The sequence below is a fragment of the Lissotriton helveticus genome, chromosome 2_1, assembly GCF_964261635.1.
Source record: "Lissotriton helveticus chromosome 2_1, aLisHel1.1, whole genome shotgun sequence".
In the NCBI taxonomy this organism is placed as follows: domain Eukaryota; kingdom Metazoa; phylum Chordata; class Amphibia; order Caudata; family Salamandridae; genus Lissotriton; species Lissotriton helveticus.
In genome coordinates this window covers 589,257,259-589,275,016 of record NC_136059.1, presented here as the reverse complement: position 1 = coordinate 589,275,016, position 17,758 = coordinate 589,257,259, and the positions used below count along the sequence as shown (strand labels likewise).

Below are 17,758 nucleotides of genomic sequence, written 5' to 3'. Positions count from 1 at the left end.
CGCGTAGGCTGCCGGGAATTGTGGTCCCGGAGCGGCGGCGCGTGTACTTAGCAGGTAAGTGACTCTCGGCGGTGGCGGCGTACTTCTGGAGTGCCTGGTATGCTGCGGCGTCTGGCAGGTAAGTGTGCTGCTGGTTCCCCCCGCTCCGCCGGTTCCTGTGGCGCTTAAGTGCCTCCCTGGCGCCCTCGCGGTGTCACGATGCGCGCCGCCGCGTAGGCTGCCGGGAATTGTGGTCCCGGAGCGGCGGCGTGTGTACTTAGCAGGTAAGTGACTCTCGGCGGTGGCGGCGTACTTCTGGAGTGCCTGGTATGCTGCGGCGTCTGGCAGGTAAGTGTGCTGCTGGTTCCCCCCACTCCGCCGGTTCCTGTGGCGCTTAAGTGCCTCCCTGGCGCCCTCGCGGTGTCATGATGCGCGCCGCCGCGTAGGCTGCCGGGAATTGTGGTCCCGGAGCGGCGCGTGTACTTAGCAGGTAAGTGACTCTCGGCGGTGGCGGCGTACTTCTGGAGTGCCTGGTATGCTGCGGCGTCTGGCAGGTAAGTGTGCTGCTGGTTCCCCCCGCTCCGCCGGTTCCTGTGGCGCTTAAGTGCCTCCCTGGCGCCCTCGCGGTGTCACGATGCGCGCCGCCGCGTAGGCTGCCGGGAATTGTGGTCCCGGAGCGGCGGCGCGTGTACTTAGCAGGTAAGTGACTCTCGGCGGTGGCGGCGTACTTCTGGAGTGCCTGGTATGCTGCGGCGTCTGGCAGGTAAGTGTGCTGCTGGTTCCCCCCGCTCCGCCGGTTCCTGTGGCGCTTAAGTGCCTCCCTGGCGCCCTCGCGGTGTCACGATGCGCGCCGCCGCGTAGGCTGCCGGGAATTGTGGTCCCGGAGCGGCGGCGCGTGTACTTAGCAGGTAAGTGACTCTCGGCGGTGGCGGCGTACTTCTGGAGTGCCTGGTATGCTGCGGCGTCTGGCAGGTAAGTGTGGCATAGCTAGACACGTTGCTACTCGCGGCGGTCCCTGCCTTTGCCGCCCGAATGGAAGGGAGGGGGGGGGGGGGGTTGTGCTGGCGAGGATTCCTGCGTTTGCAGCCCCACAGCAAACGCATGTAAGAGCGGGGCAGGAGAGGTCCGCTACCCCTAAAACTCATGCCACCCGGGGTAGACCACCCCCCACCCCTCTTGTTATGCCAATGTCTTTGTGAAGGTACATTACAAGTAGGCCATAGATATTGATTTGTGTGCTTTAAACTGAAAGTATATTCTGTCAAGTTTGAAAGTGTTGATGCTACCATGTCTCGGGTATGTTTGTATTTTTCTGTGTAGTTTGCGCGTGTGCTGTAGTAGATGGTCCAAACTTAAAAACGTAAGTCTATTATACCCCAGGACAAATATTGTCAGAGCTACTTCAGCATTCAGTCCGAGAAGCACAGCTCACTTAGCTAGGCAGCCCCTGTGAAAGTACTTGAAGATACAGCTTGATCCCCGCCTGCAGTGAATAATAAATACAAACTGATCTTTGCAGTTTAATTTACATACATTTACAGGGTACACAGTCAAAATATTGAGTTTTAAATTTCGACCTACCAAAATATCGTGTTTGAAATTTCGAAGGTCCAGAATATCGATGTCAAGAATATCGTAGGACAGAATATCGACCCTAAGGTAAGTAATATCGAATTTATTTATATCAATGTAAGTAATATCGAAGTTAGTAATATTGATAGCATATATATCGATGTAACTAATTTCCATCTCACAAATATCGATATTTGTATTATTTTTATGTTTATTATTATGTATGTGTTATATGTTTCTGTTAAATATTTAAATTAATTTATATTATATGTGTATTATTTTATATTAATACATTTATTTTTAAGTAAATTATATGTTTTAGTACCGGAGCGGGTTGTGGGTTTATAGGGGAATAGGGTGGGAAGTAATTTAATTGTAAATATTTAATTATTTATAATTTTTTTGTTATGGATAATTAATGTATTAATTAATTATTAATTGGCAATTAATTATTTGAATACATAATTAATTTATTTAATTGACAATTAATATTTAACATTTTTAATGATATTTTAATTAGTAGAAAAAATTGTCAAATTGGTAAACATTTATTAATTTTTTTATTTTGTATATTGTTTCTTTATTGTTTTTTAATTGTGATTTAAATTAAAAAAAAATATATTATTTTTATGACAAATAGTTTATTTTTTTATATTTATTATTTGGTGAGTAATATCTAAAAATGATTATTTATTGGTGTTTGTTGTTAATTTATTGTCAATTATTCAAACGTTATTGGTTTTATTAATTATTAAAAGTTTTTTATTGATGTATTAAAAAAATTAATTATACATTATTTCAAATATAAACATTAATTATAAGCATGTTAAAATAAAATTCTACGCTATTAAACGCTTTCCCTACTGTTGCACCATTTGGAGTTGGAATAGTAATTTTTCCCCCTACGCTATCCAAAGCTTTTCCTACTGTTGCACCCTCTGGAGTTGGAATAGTAATTTTTACCCGTACGCTATCCAACGCTTTCCCTACTGTTGCACTCACTTGAGTGGAAATAGTAATTTTTCCCCCTATGCTATCCAACGCTTTCCCTACTGTTGCACTCTTTGGAGTTGGAATAGTAATTTTTCCCCCTACGCTATCCAATGATTTCCCTACTGTTGCACCCTCTGGAGTTGGAATAGTAATTTTTACCCGTATGCTATCCAATGATTTCCCTACTGTTGCACTCACTGGAGTGGGAATAGTCATTTTTACCCACCCGCTATCCAACGCTTTCCCTACTGTTGCACTCTCTGGTATGGGAATAGTAATTTCCCCCCCTACGCTATCCAACTCTTTCCCTACTGTTGCACCCTTTGGAGTTGGAATAGTAATTTTTACCCTTACGCTATCCAACCTTTTCCCTAATGTTGCACTCATTGGAGTGGGAATAGTAATTTTTCTCCCTACGCTATCCAACGCTTTCCCTACTGTTGCACTCTCTGGAGTGGGAATAGTAATTTTTCCCCCTACGCTATCCAACGTTTTCCCTACTGTTGCACCCTCTGGAGTTGGAATAGTAATTTTTCCACCTACGCTATCCAACGCTTTCCCTACTGTTGTACTCTTTGGAGTTGGAATAGTAATTTTACCCCTACGCTATCCAACGATTTCCCTACTGTTGCACCCTCTGGAGTTGGAATAGTAATTTTTACCCGTACGCTATCCAACGTTTTCCCTACTGTTGTACCCTCTGGAGTTGGAATATTAATTTTTACCCGTACGCTATCCAACTCTTTCCCTACTGTTGCACTCACTTGAGTGGGAATAGTAATTTTTCCCCCTACGCTATCAAACGTTTTCCCTACTGTTGCACCCTCTGGAGTTGGAATAGTAAATTTTATTTTTACGCTATCCAACTCTTTTTTTACTGTTGCACCCTCTGGAGTTGGAATAGTAATTTTTCGCCCTACTTTATCCAACGCTTTCCCTACTGTTGCACTCTCTGGAGTGGGAATAGTCATTTTTCCACCTACGCTATCCAACGCTTTCCCTACTGTTGCACCTTTTGGATTTGGAATAGTAGTTTTTCTTTTCAAGCTATCCAATGCTTTTTTAACTGTTGCACCCTCTGGAGTTGGAATAGTAATTTTTACCCATACGCTATCCAACGCTTTCACTACTGTTGCACTCACTGGAGTGGGAATAGTAATCTTTACCCACCCGCTATCCAACGCTTTCCCTACTGTTGCACTCTCTGGAGAGGGACTAGTAATTTTTCCCCCTACACTATCTAACGCTTTCCCTACTGTTGAATCATTTGGAGTTGGAATAGTAATTTTTACTCTTACGCTATCCAACGCTTTCCCTAATGTTGCACCCTCTGGAGTTTGAATAGTAATTTTTACCCTTACGCTGTCCAATATTATTTATATTTATTTATGTATTTAATATGTTACATTATGTAGTATTTAATTAATTTTTTAAATATTGAAAGTATTTAATTGTTTTTATTTATTAAATATAATTATTTATTATTATTTGTTATTATTTTATGAGTGTTGATGTATTTGTAATTTATAGTATTTGTTAATATTTTTTAATTAATTAAAAAATATATATATATATTATTATTAATTAAGTATATATTAAATATTGTATGTTTAATTTTAATTAAATGTTTAATATTAAATATGTATTATTTAATCATGTTAAACATTATAACATATTGTTAAATAAGTTTAAATTATATATATAAGTATTATTAACTTAATTTAACTTTTTTTATTTTACAAAAAAAACGATATTTTTAATTACGATATTTTTAACATCGATATTTTATTTTCGATATTTTTGTACTTACCATGTTGTAGATAGGGTGTCGATATACTTGCCATCGATATTCCAGCGTCGATATTTTGTCTGTCGATATTCTGACCCTCGATATTCTGTCATAGATTCCATTTACAGAGTGTATAGTGTTAAATAGAGGTAAACTACTACGTATAGTCAATTTTACATGTGTTATTTCTAAAGGGCACTGACACATTAATTGAGGCCTATTGAAAGATGCTGATATTAATGACAGTGGCGTGAGAGGAGACAGCCTTTAGTTTTAGGTGAGACCTGGCACTGTGAGTTTCATGTCTGTAATGAGACTGGTAGAGAAATGTGAGATTTGAAACATGTTGCCAAGTGTATTAACGTTTATCCTAGTGCATATAAGTTTGCGCAAAGGTATACTGCAAGTAGGCTGTAGATAGTGATGTGTCTGTCAGACTACAGTCATGTCTGAGAGATAGGTCTGTAGTTCTACATGTAGTCTGACATGTGCGGTGTAGCTGTTGACTCCAATTTAAAAACTATACATTCTATTGTGCCCCTAGAGAAATATTGTGAGAGCTACTTTACCTTACAGTCCCACTAGCACAACTCTGTTTGCTACATATGTTTTATGGAAGTGTTTCAAGAGGCAACTTCATCCCTGGCTGCCCCGTATAATAAGTAGAAAGTGATCAATGCAGGTTCTTCTGTAGACATTAAACAAATATAATAGAAAGGTACCCCTGGTTTAATTTTAGGTCCAAGAAAAGGGGAAAAGACAATCAAAACCTGTAAAGGACCTCTTAGAGAACCTATATTACTTTTGACAGTAGCCATTGGCTAATACAAACCCCCCAGAGAAACACATGTTCCTTCTTCAAGAAATTTTCTTTACAGATGGCAAATTTTATTGAAAAAATTATTTTTGATTTTTTTGATTTTGTTTTACAAAAAATTAAAATTCATTTGAAAAAGTGCTACATTTGCAAATCACAGAATTAAATCTTGCAATTAATCCAACAGTTAAACATAAATATACACAGATGAAATCAAAAACATAACCATTCTTAATCGTTGCCCTACCCCAACAAACTCACACAAACCAGCATACACACTCCATAGCATACGAATCATTCACTATGACATACTACAGATGATTAAAAAGTACAAATGTGCTAACGAATGGAAGCCGACAGTATATGTAGACAAAAAGTCCTTTCATTTGTTATATTAAAGCATGCTGTGTCATTTCATTGTTGCATATATACATCATAAATGTCTCATTTCCTTTTCATATCTCATGGATTTCACTGCCCAGATTCTAAAAGGTCAAAAGCCGATGTACGTTTCGGTGGAACACACATTCTTTAAACCACCTTCATCAGGACAAAGATTGTATTAAAAAAAAAAGGGCGAGCAGGGATATCTGGGATGTCAATGGTCCAGTCCTAACTTGTGACTTCAAAACATACTACGAGCCACTGAGGATAAAGCATAAAAGTCTTCTACTTAGTGCCTCGTGAGAGAATAATGCAACACTAGGAACCAATTTTGTTCGTGGGTATGTACCCCTCGATCATTTCTTTGTATGAGACCTGGACCCAGGAATCATTCCATCATATGCGGTAAAATCAGGTTTTCATGTGTATCCAGGTACGAGAGATGTCCAGTCCACATGTATGGGACGTTACTACAAAATATCGCTGTGGCATCGGCAAACATCCGTAATGCTCAACCTGCTATGGAGTGTGTATGCTGGTTTTATGAGTTTGTTGGGGTAAGGCAGCGATTTAGAATCGTGATGTTTTTGATTTCATCTGTGTATATTTATGTTTAACTTTGATGGATTAATTGCAAAATGTAATTCTGTGATTTGGGAATTTAGCACTTTTACAAATGAATTTTCATTTTTTGTAAAACAAAATAAAAAATAATGTTTTTCAATAAAATTTGCCATCTCTAAAGAAAATTTCTTGAGGACGGACATGTGTTTCCATTGCCACCCTCTCATTCTTATTAACCTCACAACCGAAAAAAGAGAGAGAGAGAGAGAGGGAAAGAGAGTACTATTCTAACCCACATAAAGAAAAGGAAAAAAGGAATAATAGTTACTTCCCGGACTTTTGTTTCATTTTTTCGAGGGCACTGGCGGACTGGAGTTCCAAAGGCCCTGTGAAAAGAAGATGCTGTACAAAAAGCGAACTGCTATTCCTTTTTTATTTTGCGCATTTGTATGGAATCTGGAAAATAAAATACATTGAGTTGAGACTAAATAAAGTCATCCTTGTTTTACCCACTCTAGACCAGTCCACAAGTGGTGAAGAAGGCGGGCTCTAATTCAACATATAGTGCAAGGACAACGCAAATTAGAATGGGCCCTGGAAAAAATGCCTTATTAACTCCAGAGCCATGGATGATATACTGCAACTTTTGATTTACACAAATGAATGAGACTCTTCGCCACCCTATTTGGGATAAGGCTCAACGAGATGATACCCATACTTTTCCCCACTTTAAATTAAGAAATGGGCTTTTATACCGAATACCAGGATGCACTGACCCGTCCCAAGTTGTTGGTACCTAAGGACTTCCAGGATCAAATTATGATTTACGCCCATTCACATCTCCTAGCAAGGCACTCAGGACACAAGAAAACAACTAGAGAAATTCTTTGAAACTTTTACTAACCTGGTATTTTTGCACAGATAATCCATACCAACCCCCTAAAGCACCTCTCCAACCTTTGCCCATAGTAGGGATCCCATTTGAGAGAATTAGGATGGATTTAATAGGCCCCTCACTGAAGTCTTCAAAAGGGTGTCAATATCCCTTTGTTTTAGTAGATTATGCTACCCCAAAGCCTTTTCTGTCTGTAGCCCAGATACTAAAACTATTGCTTAGAATTTTATTGAGTTTTTTTCTCAGGTCGGGTTCCCAAGAGTAATTCTCCCAGATCAGGGTACTCCCTTTGTGTCACGTCTTATGGCCCAGATATGCAGTCAACATAACATCGAACATATCAGAACTTTGGTGTATTACCCTCAAACCAATGGTCTGGTCGAGAGATACAACTGATCTTTCAAATTTATTTTAAAGAAGATGCTTACCGGAGAGGGGAAAAATTGGGACCAGTTACTCTCACTAGCTCTCTTTGTACTAAGGAGTCCGGTACAAAACAGCTTGGGGTGTTCCTCTTTTGAGTTACTGTATGGACAAAAACCCCCAACACTCCGAGAGGCCTCGGAGAAGGATATGAAACCTGACGCTGATAACCTCAGGCTGATAACCTCCTAGAGTATACCCAACAATTAAAAGCCTGTATAGGGAAGCTCAAAGAACTGGTGTATAGGAATCTAGAAAAAAGACAAAGAAGACAAAAAGAAACCTATGATAACCTATGATAACGAGAAGAAGTTAAGGATATATCAGCCAGGTGACTGGGTTCTAGTCTTAGTACTCCTGTTAAAGGACAAACTGTGTTTAAATTATTACTCCACAATGAAACAAGGAATTCTTTGGGAAGTATTGGAAATGTAAATATTTGGTTAAACTTTGAATATAAAGAACTTGTGCAAAATATGCACCAAGCAGGTGATGAAGATTATGGAGATATTCTTAAAGACATAACCAATGGTCTGGTCGAGAGATACAACTGATTTTTCAAATTAATTTTAAAGAAGATGCTTACTGGAGAACGGAAAAATTGGGACCAGTTACTCTCACTAGCTCTCTTTGTACTAAGGAGTCAGGTACAAAACAGCTTGTGGTGTTCCTCTTTCGAGTTACTGTATGGACGAAAACCCCGAGCACTCCTAGAGATAACCCGAGAGGCCTAGGAGAATGATATGAAACCTGACGCTGATAACTTCAGGCTGATAACCTCCTAGATATACCCAACAATTAAAAGCCTTTATAGGGAAGCTCAAAGAACTGGTTTATAGGAATCTACAAAAAAAGACAAAGAAGACAAAAAGAAACCTATGATAACGGGAAGAAGTTAAGGATATATCAGCCATGTGACTGGGTTCTAGTCTTACTACCTGATTCCACTCATAAGATGAGATCCAGATGGAAAGCCCCCTTTAAAATAAAAGAAAAAATTGGGAATCTCTCATATAAACTAAGAATGGAGCCCCATAGAGAACAAATGCTGCACATAAACCTACTAAAGAAGGGACTACGGCCCCTACTAAAAGACATGTATGTAATGCATACCGAAAATGGTACCAACACCACCTTAGATCAGTTACCCATAAATGACGAATTGTCTAGAGAACAAAGGGAGGGGTGGAAAAGGCGTTACAGCCCTTCTCTTTGATTTTTTCAGACATATCAGGAAAGACAAACCTAATAGAACATCTATTCCTACTCCAGAAGGGAAGGTGGTAAGACTAAACCCCTACCGTATTCCTGCAACAAGACACCAAGCCATTCACAATGAAATAGAGCAGATGCTAAGTACGAAGGTTATAGAACCAGTAAAAAGTAACTAGTCTTTTCCCATAGTAATAGTCCCAAAGCCCAATGGAAGTATACGATTTCGTATAGACTTCCGGGCAGTTAACAGTATCTCTAACTTAGATGCTTACCGTCTTCCCAGAGCTGATGAACTGAGTGAGAAATTAGGAGACTCCAAGTACATAACCACAATAGATCTTACTAAGGGTTATTGGCAGGTCCCCTTAAGGGAAGAGGATAAAGAAAAAAAATGCTTTCTCTACTCCTTTTGGTCTATTCCAATTCACTGTATTTCCCTCTGGGTTTCACGTAGCCCCTGCCACGTTCCAACGATTAATGAACCTCATCCTCGAAAACCATTGTGAGTATACTCCTCTGCCTATCTTGACAATATCATCATATTTTGTCGGACCTGGGAAGATCATCTAGGACACCTAAGAAAGGTCCCGAACGAATTGACAAAGGCTAATCTGCATATAAACGCAAAAATATCGAGAGTATGCTTTAACAAAGTAAGATACTTAGGGTACCTCCTAGGGAATGGAGTCATAGAACCCCGAAGCAAGAAGATGAAAGCTATCACTGAGATACTGTTCCTCACTCACAAAAGAAAAGCAGTGAGAGCCTTTTTGGGGCTAATCGGATATTATCGAAGATTTATTCCAGGTTATTCCACCTTAGCTGCGCCTTTAACTAATCTGTTAAAAAAGGGACTCCTAATACAAGATTCCAATATCCATCAAACGAAGTAATGGAAGCATGCCAAGCCCTAAAGAAAGCTAACACCTCAACTCCAGTTCTGATCTCCGCAGACTTCGAAAAGACCCTTATCTTACAAATAGATGCCTCTGACATAGGCTTGGGAGCTGTTCTTTCTCAGAAAGATATTGGAAACAAGAAAAACCTGTTCTTTATATTAGTAGGAAATTATTTCCAGAGAAACTGCATATTCCACTATAGAAAAACAATGTTTTGCCATCAAGTGGGCAGTCTATAAACTCCGTTATTATCTTGAGGGCAAACCATTTTTGCTTTATACTGATCTTGCTCCATTGACCTTGTTAAGTCGGAATAAAGGAAACAATCCCAGAGTCATGAGGTGGTTTCTTTCACTTCAGTCCTTTTGATTTGAAGTTCAACATAAGTCTGGGAAGGACTTCACAGGGCCAGATTTCCTGTCTCGATTTCCCGTTTTACCCAATCAGTAAAATCCAGGGATGGGGATACGTCACGAGCCGGGAGACTGAGCTGACTACAATCTTCTTTTCTTACAGGCTCGCCCAGATGAAACCGGAAGACAGGCAGCCTAGAGAAGACAGGAACTTTCGCAGTGCGCCAGCCCGTCGGGAGGGGACACGCCGACTACAGAAAGAAAAGAAGGCAATGAGACGGAGGTATCGGGTTGGAGAACTTCAATCGTGGGACAAGACTCCTGTGTGCCTGTGGACATCAGACCTCAGGAAGCGAGAGGAGAGTGCGTATCCAGCCAACACCCTAGGAAAGGACCCAGGAGACTCGAAAGGCAAAAGAAAAAAAAAAAGAAACTTAACCAGAGAGAAGCTCGGGGACGCCTGTGGGAGAGGAAACATACCCTGTCAACCAGTTGTGTTCTGCTCCTAGCCTCGTCCCTGGAGGGACGTGGCATACTCTGGTGCAAGAGAGCCTTCTCGGCAGAGCTAATAAGTGGGAGGGGAAAAGAGGGAAATACACAGTTGAGTAGGATACGGGCTGAGGAGAGATGAAGGGAACCTGAGGATTACAGTAAAATTATGAGGAGAGTTGCCCAGACTTCTTTGAAATTAAGAGATTATGCATGCTTAATGATTTCTCTTTGATCGCCAAAATTCAAGACCTTTACTTTATTGCCACCCTCTTATTGTTATTAACCTCACTACTGATAAAAGAGGGAGAAAGAGAGCACCATTCTAACCCAAATAAAAAAATGGAATATTAGTTACTTACCTGACTTTTGTTTAATTTTGTTGAGGGCACTGGCGGATGGGAGTTCCAAAGGCACTGTGTAAAGAAGAAAAGAAGACGCTGTATTAAAAGTGAACTGCTATTCCTTGTTTATTTTCCGTTTTTTTATTGAATCTGTAAAAGAAAAGACATTGAGTTGAGCCTAAATAAAGCCATCCTAGTGTTACCCGCTCTAGACCAGTCCACACATACTATCAAAATGATTCTTTATTGTCAAATATATAGTTTGCTTGAAGCAAAAGACATTTAAAATGACAAAAAAACAACAAAATAGAAGAGTACAAAAAAACACTATTACTTAAAGAAGATTGAAAAGACGAACTTTGAATATGGACACAATATTATAGAGGAAAAAAGGCTTCTGGCAAGAGAACTAAGCAGTTTCTTAAAACAGTATTAAGAAGAATGAAAACTGTGGAAATATTTTAAAAAAAAGTTTAAGAACAAATCACACACAAAAAGGGATTACAACAAATTATAAAACAACAACTCATCTAACGAGAAGGCAGAAACATCATCAAGATATAAGAAGAATGTTTAGAAATTGCATGCCTCATTAATATTCATGAGGCTGTCGCAATTTGCGACCCCATTGGGAATGGCTCGCACTCACAGGGATGGTGGCCTGCTGAGGTCAGCAGACCACCAGGTCCTTTACTTAAAGGAAAACGGGATGCATTTAAAAAAAAAAACTCAGTTTCATGTTTTAAGAGCAGGCAGTGGCAGTGGCAAAAGGGCAGAATTCCCATTTGCAACTTCAAAAAACAGTCGTACATCAGGCCCAAAGAGATTAGTATTGATGATTTTGCTGAAGAAATTACAAAGTTTAACACTGTTTGCTCTGAAAAGCAAACTATGTTTGCATTTGTTGTCAACCTACTCACTATAAGATTCAAACTAGGAATGTTGATTTATATTTAAAAAGTGAAAAAACCAATAAGTGGCAGCAATTTGCTGTTTATGTATTTGTAGATGGACGTTTTGAGTTGTCCACTGACCGAGTTATATGCAAGTATTGTTACAACAAATTAGAAGAAAACAAAATGTCAGCTAGAGCAGTACATCACAACTTAAAATTGGTACCTATTCCTCAGGAACTGGCAGATTTAAATATATACGAGTCTATTCTTATTCAATCGGTTCACCCATTCCAGACCATAGTTCATATGGAGCCTAAGACAGGTAAGCAGCTGCCAATAGATTTACAAAATGGTCTCAAAGGAAGAGTTTTGTACTTACCTTTAAATTTTAAAAATAATAAAACCGTAGGTGTAGAGAGAGAGGAAAATCAGCCAGTAGTTATTCTAGTAAATGGTGTACCAATAAAGAGTAAACCAATCTGGTAAGAGTTTGTAAATATTAATAAACTTCGAAATGCAGCATTATACCTGGTACTGAATAATATTTATTATAAAAATGTAAATGTTGATGAAGATGTAAGATGCCTAGAAGATGAAACAGTAATGTCAACAGACCAAATTGAAAAAGTGGACAAATCTAGAAGTGAAGAGATGTACGAACATTATACCATACATCCTCTCCATTCAAAAGAAATTACAGGAAACACTATTGAATTATTTCAAATGAAAGAAGCAAAACGAGCTCCCATGAGTATATGGGGAAAAAAGTTTAGACGCTTGCTGTTTTCCACAGCTATTACCCACTGGAGAAGGTTGACAATTTGATGACCAAGCTCCACGGATTTCAGCCTCAGAAAATCGATCAACACGATTCTACTCTGAAGATCCGAGATTTCGGCAGTGCATTCCATATATATTTCATCTTCTGTTTGAGAGAGATTTGTCTGGACTTTCATATGCTGTGAACCATATATTAAAAACAGGAGCACATATTTCAGTAATAAAAGTGTTAATGGAGAAAGTTGAACAAAGGGATGCAAATTTGGAATCTCACTTAATCAATTTGATAGTGTGCCAACATGGCTCCAATGAATATTGCTATCGCCGTCATGGTTAACTGAAATGCATTTTAAGAAACCTAGGTACACCTTCTTGGTTTCTAACATTTAGTTGTGCTGAATGTGTGTGGGATGGTTTACTTGAATTCCTATAAAAAGCAAATTCAAAACATTGAACTGAAAACAGCTGGAGAACTCAGTTCCTTGGGTCCCGCAAATGTCTGCAGGTATTTTAACCATAGGTTTCAATCTATGAAGTCATTTATCTGAATTAAAAGCATTCCACCTCTTGGAGTGCTAACAGATTTCTTTCGGCGAAAAGAGTACCAAGCCAGAGGTGCTCCTCATTTGCACATGCTATTAAGGATAAAGGATGCACCAACATTTGGAACAGATAGTGATACAGCTGTTTTGTCTTTCATCGAACAGTATGCTACATGTGGCATTCCAAGAGAAGAAGGAGAAAACAGCTTGAGACAACAGGTACTACGGTTTCAAAGTATTAGATGTGGAAAATACTGTAGACGGAAATACAAATGTAAAGGACATTTTTATACAAAATGTTGTTTTGGATTCCCACAACTTATAATTTCTAAAGGAAGAGTAAATAGTATTTTTGTCAGCGGTAAGACATGCAATAACTCAGAAATCTCCCAAGAATACATACAATTTAAGAACCGAAGCTTCAAAATATATTAAAGACTATAATCCAGTCATTTTAAAAATGTGGAATTTAAACATGGATATTCAGTTTGTTGCAGACAACTTAATTGCTGTTGCTTGTTATGTCGCATCATATATTAAAACATTTGAGAAGTCAGAGATGAAAGAAATGTGGGAAGAAATTTTAGCAGAAAAGAGTCTCAGCCAGAAGTTGTATAGATTTAGCTTGAAGATGCATTCCCATAGAGGGATAGGATCTTATGAATGTTTGAAGCTCAGCCAGTTTGTATTCAAAGTCAAGAGGAAACATTTGGGTAAATCTAGGCCTAGCCTCCAGACGAAACAGAGTATTGAAATCTTTTCCAGAAATCCAATTCTTAGCATAGTATGAGCCTGAAAGCACTGATATTGTCACAACTAATATGTTAGACACATACTATCCCAAAAGGAGCCCACATCTTAAAAACCTATGTCTGTATGAAATACTTCAACATTACAGGTTTAAAAAGAATGTTACAGAAAATATAAAAAAAGAAAAATATGCAGTCATTGGATGTAATGGATGTATAGTAAAACATGCCAAAGGATATCTTATAAACAACAGAAAACTCAGCTGCAAAATTCCAGATAAGAGAGAATTTTTCTATTTAGCACTTCTGCAACTGTTCAAGCCTTGGCATAGTGAAACATAATTACTTTGAGTTTTTGACTGCTACAAAGATTCTTTTAATGCAACAAAAGATACTATTCAGTGTACGGTATTTCTGATTTACTTTAAAATTATAAATGATGAGATTGAACAAGAAGGAACTATTCCAGCTGAAATACCTAGAGAAAGTTCACAAAGCAGTCCTATGACTCAAGATCCACTTGGACAACAAATTATTGAAAATTAAGCAGCAAAAGCCATGACTGAGGAAGAAACTGTAATGCAGCGTGGACAGTAGGATACTAATGAGTTTAAGAAAAGTTAGAAGAACAACTGAATATTGAACAAAAAGAAATGTATCTGAAAGTGAAACAACAAGTAGAACATGGCTTTCCCCCCCATTTTTTTTTTTTTAATTTTCATCATTTCAACCAGGGCTCGAGTCGGGGTACCACGCGGGTGGACGGCATCCCCCCACTTATTTTACCGGGGGCAGTGGGGGGGACGCCGTCCCCCCTGCCAAAAAGCTGGAGAGAGAAAGAAATGCTTTTTAGTTCTTAATTAAAGAAGACGATTTCCCAGGAAAACCACTTTACTCGTCTACTCGCTCCACTTGACTGTTTGGATGCCCTCTTTGAACATATTTAGCAGGACATAGGCAGGTTGCAAAGGCGCCGCGAGGGAGGCTGCGTGTGGTTCAAACAAGCCAATCCGAAGCAAATATTTTTCTGAACTCGGACGGGGAAAAGAGAGTGTTAGAGTGAAGGGAGCTGTTTGTAAACAGACACTGACGCGCTGATGACACACTCGGCTCGGATAGACGTGGCTTATCAGGGTTCATTGGCTGCGACGGTAGTATTTATAATAAAGAGCGGGCAATTTCCTGTAAATCAATGTACCTTACTCCAGGCGGTGGTTGTTCAACAACAAACCCCGGCCCTAGGAATAAAGGACAGTCTAATTATTTTTTATGTTTGTATTTGTGAGCACATGGTTTAAAGTTTTAATTGAATTTCAACACGCTGCTCGATTTGCAGGAGATACAGAGTACATCCTACGTGTGTGGTGGAAGTAACATATCCAAAAGTGTCAATCAACATTGTGTGTTTGCTTTGAACTCCTCCTTGACGTACCATTTGGATTCAGGGCTGTTTGATGTAACCTGGATTTGTGGCACTAATGGGCACTTTTTCCTGAATAAAAAATCCAAACCTGATGGTGCAAGCCACCTTTCGTGACGTCACTTCCGGTCGTGACGTCACTACCGGTGACAGCGTCCCCCCACTTATTTTTTTACGACTTGTGCCCTGATTTCAACTTATTCTATTATACATTAGTGCTCAAGCTGGAACAGGAAAACGTTTCTTAATTAAAGTTCTGACAAGTTATCTACACAGCACAACAGAATCACATGTATTTTGTGTCATAACAGAACCAACTGGATTTGCAGCACACAACATTAAAGGTATTACTTTACATCGATTACATATGCTACTTGTCGAACATGATAATAAACTATAATATCAAAAGCTATCCGGAGAAGCTTGTTATGAAGTCTCAAGAGTACTGATGAAACTGAAATTTTTAATCACTGATGAGGTGAGCATGGTCTCAAACGTAATGCTTTACTTTGTACACTTGGGAATGCAACAGATTGGTAAAACATAGTACAATGTGCTGTTCAGAAGAAAGCATTTAATTGTATTTGGTGTCCTACTACAACTTACTCCTGTTAAAGGACAAACTGTGTTTAAATTACTACTCCACAATGAAACAAGGAATTCTTTGGGAAGTATTGGAAATGTAAATATTTGGTTAAACTTTGTATATAAAGAACTTGTTCAAAATATGCACCAAGCAGGTGATGAAGATTATGGAGATATTCTTAAAGACATAACCAATGGTCAAGTCGAGAGATACAACTGATTTTTCAAATTCATTTTAAAGAAGATGCTTACTGGAGAACAGAAAAATTGGGACCAGTTACTCTCACTAGCTCTCTTTGTACTAAGGAGTCAGGTACAAAACAGCTTGTGGTGTTCCTCTTTCGAGTTACTGTATGGACGAAAACCCCGAGCACTCCTAGAGATAACCCGAGAGGCCTAGGAGAATGATATGAAACCTGACGCTGATAACCTCAGGCTGATAACCTCCTAGAGTATACCCAACAATTAATAGCCTTTATAGGGAAGCTCAAAGAACTGGTTTATAGGAATCTACAAAAAAGACAAAGAAGACAAAAAGAAACCTATGATAACGGGAAAAGTTAAGGATATATCAGCCAGGTGACTGGGTTCTAGTCTTACTACCTGATTCCACTCATAAGATGAGATCCAGATGGAAAGCCCCCTTTAAAATAATAGAAAAAATTGGGAATCTCCCATATAAACTAAGAATGGAGCCCCAAAGAGAACAAATGCTGCACATAAACCTACTAAAGAAGGGACTACGGCCCTTACTAAAAGACATGTATGTAATGCATACCGAAAATGGTACCAACACCACCTTAGATCAGTTACCCATAAATGACAAATTGTCTGGAGAACAAAGGGAGGGGCGGAAAAGACGTTACGGCCCTTCTCTTTGATTTTTTCAGACATATCAGGAAAGACCAACCTAATAGAACATTCTATTCCTACTTCAGAAGGGAAGGTGGTAAGACTAAAACCCTACCGTATTCCTGCAACATGACGCCAAGCCATTCACAATGAAATAGAGCAGATGCTAAGTACGAAGGTTATAGAACCAGCAAAAAGTAACTAGTCCTCTCCCATAGTAATAGTCCCAAAGCCCAATGGAAGTATACGATTTCGTATAGACTTCCGGTCAGTTAACAGTATCTCTAACTTAGATGCTTACCGACTTCCCAGAGTTGATGAACTGAGTGAGAAATTAGGAGACTCCAAATACATAACCACAATAAATCTTACTAAGGGTTATGGGCAGGTCCCCTTAAGGGAAGAGGATAAAGAAAAAAATGCTTTCTCTACTCCTTTTGGTCTATCCCAATTCACTGTATTTCCCTCTGGGCTTCACGTAGCCCCTGCCACGTTCCAACGATTAATGAAACTCATTCTCGAAAACCATTGTGAGTATACTCCTCTGCCTATCTTGACAATATCATTATATTTTGTTGGACCTGGGAAGATCATCTAGGACACCAAGGAAAGGTCCCGAACGAATTGACAAAGGCTAATCTGCATATAAACGCAAAAATATCGAGAGTATGCTTTAACAAAGTAAGATACATAGGGTACCTCCTAGGGAATGGAGTCATAGAACCCCGATGCAAGAAGATGAAAGCTATCACTGAGATACTGTTCCTCACTCACAAAAGAAAAGCAGTGAGAGCCTTTTTGGGGCTAATCGGATATTATCAAAGATTTATTCCAGGTTATTCCACCATAGCTGCGCCTTTAACTAATCTGTTAAAAAAGGGGACTCCTAATACAAGATTCCAATATCCATCAAACGAAGTAATGGAAGCATGCCAAGCCCTAAAGAAAGATAACACCTCAACTCCAGTTCTGATCTCCCCAGACTTCGAAAAGACCCTTATCTTACAAATAGATGCCTCTGACATAGGCTTGGGAGCTGTTCTTTTTCAAAAAGATAGTGGAAACAAGAAAAACCTGTTCTTTATATTAGTAGGAAATTATTTCCCGAGAAACTGCATATTCCACTATAGAAAAACAATGTTTAGCCATCAAGTGGGCAGTCGATAAACTCCGTTATTATCTTGAGGGCAAACCATTTTTGCTTTATACTGATCTTGC

The 17,758-nt window shown here is 39.0% G+C and overlaps 1 protein-coding gene across 3 annotated transcripts in view; it reads right to left on the bottom strand.

Moving 5' to 3' along the window:
• The window catches only part of LOC144818155 (uncharacterized), a 187,365-nt gene that overhangs the window by 63,855 nt on the left and 105,752 nt on the right, over positions 1-17,758 (bottom strand). For all 3 annotated transcript variants that reach the window (XR_013607054.1, XR_013607055.1, XM_078675275.1), the window contains exon 2: positions 10,735-10,788. Coding sequence is in view for 1 of the 3 variants with exons in the window: in XM_078675275.1 (XP_078531401.1) it covers positions 10,735-10,788 (54 nt within the window). In the remaining 2 variants the exon portion in view is untranslated. The remainder of the gene's footprint in view (positions 1-10,734; positions 10,789-17,758) is intronic.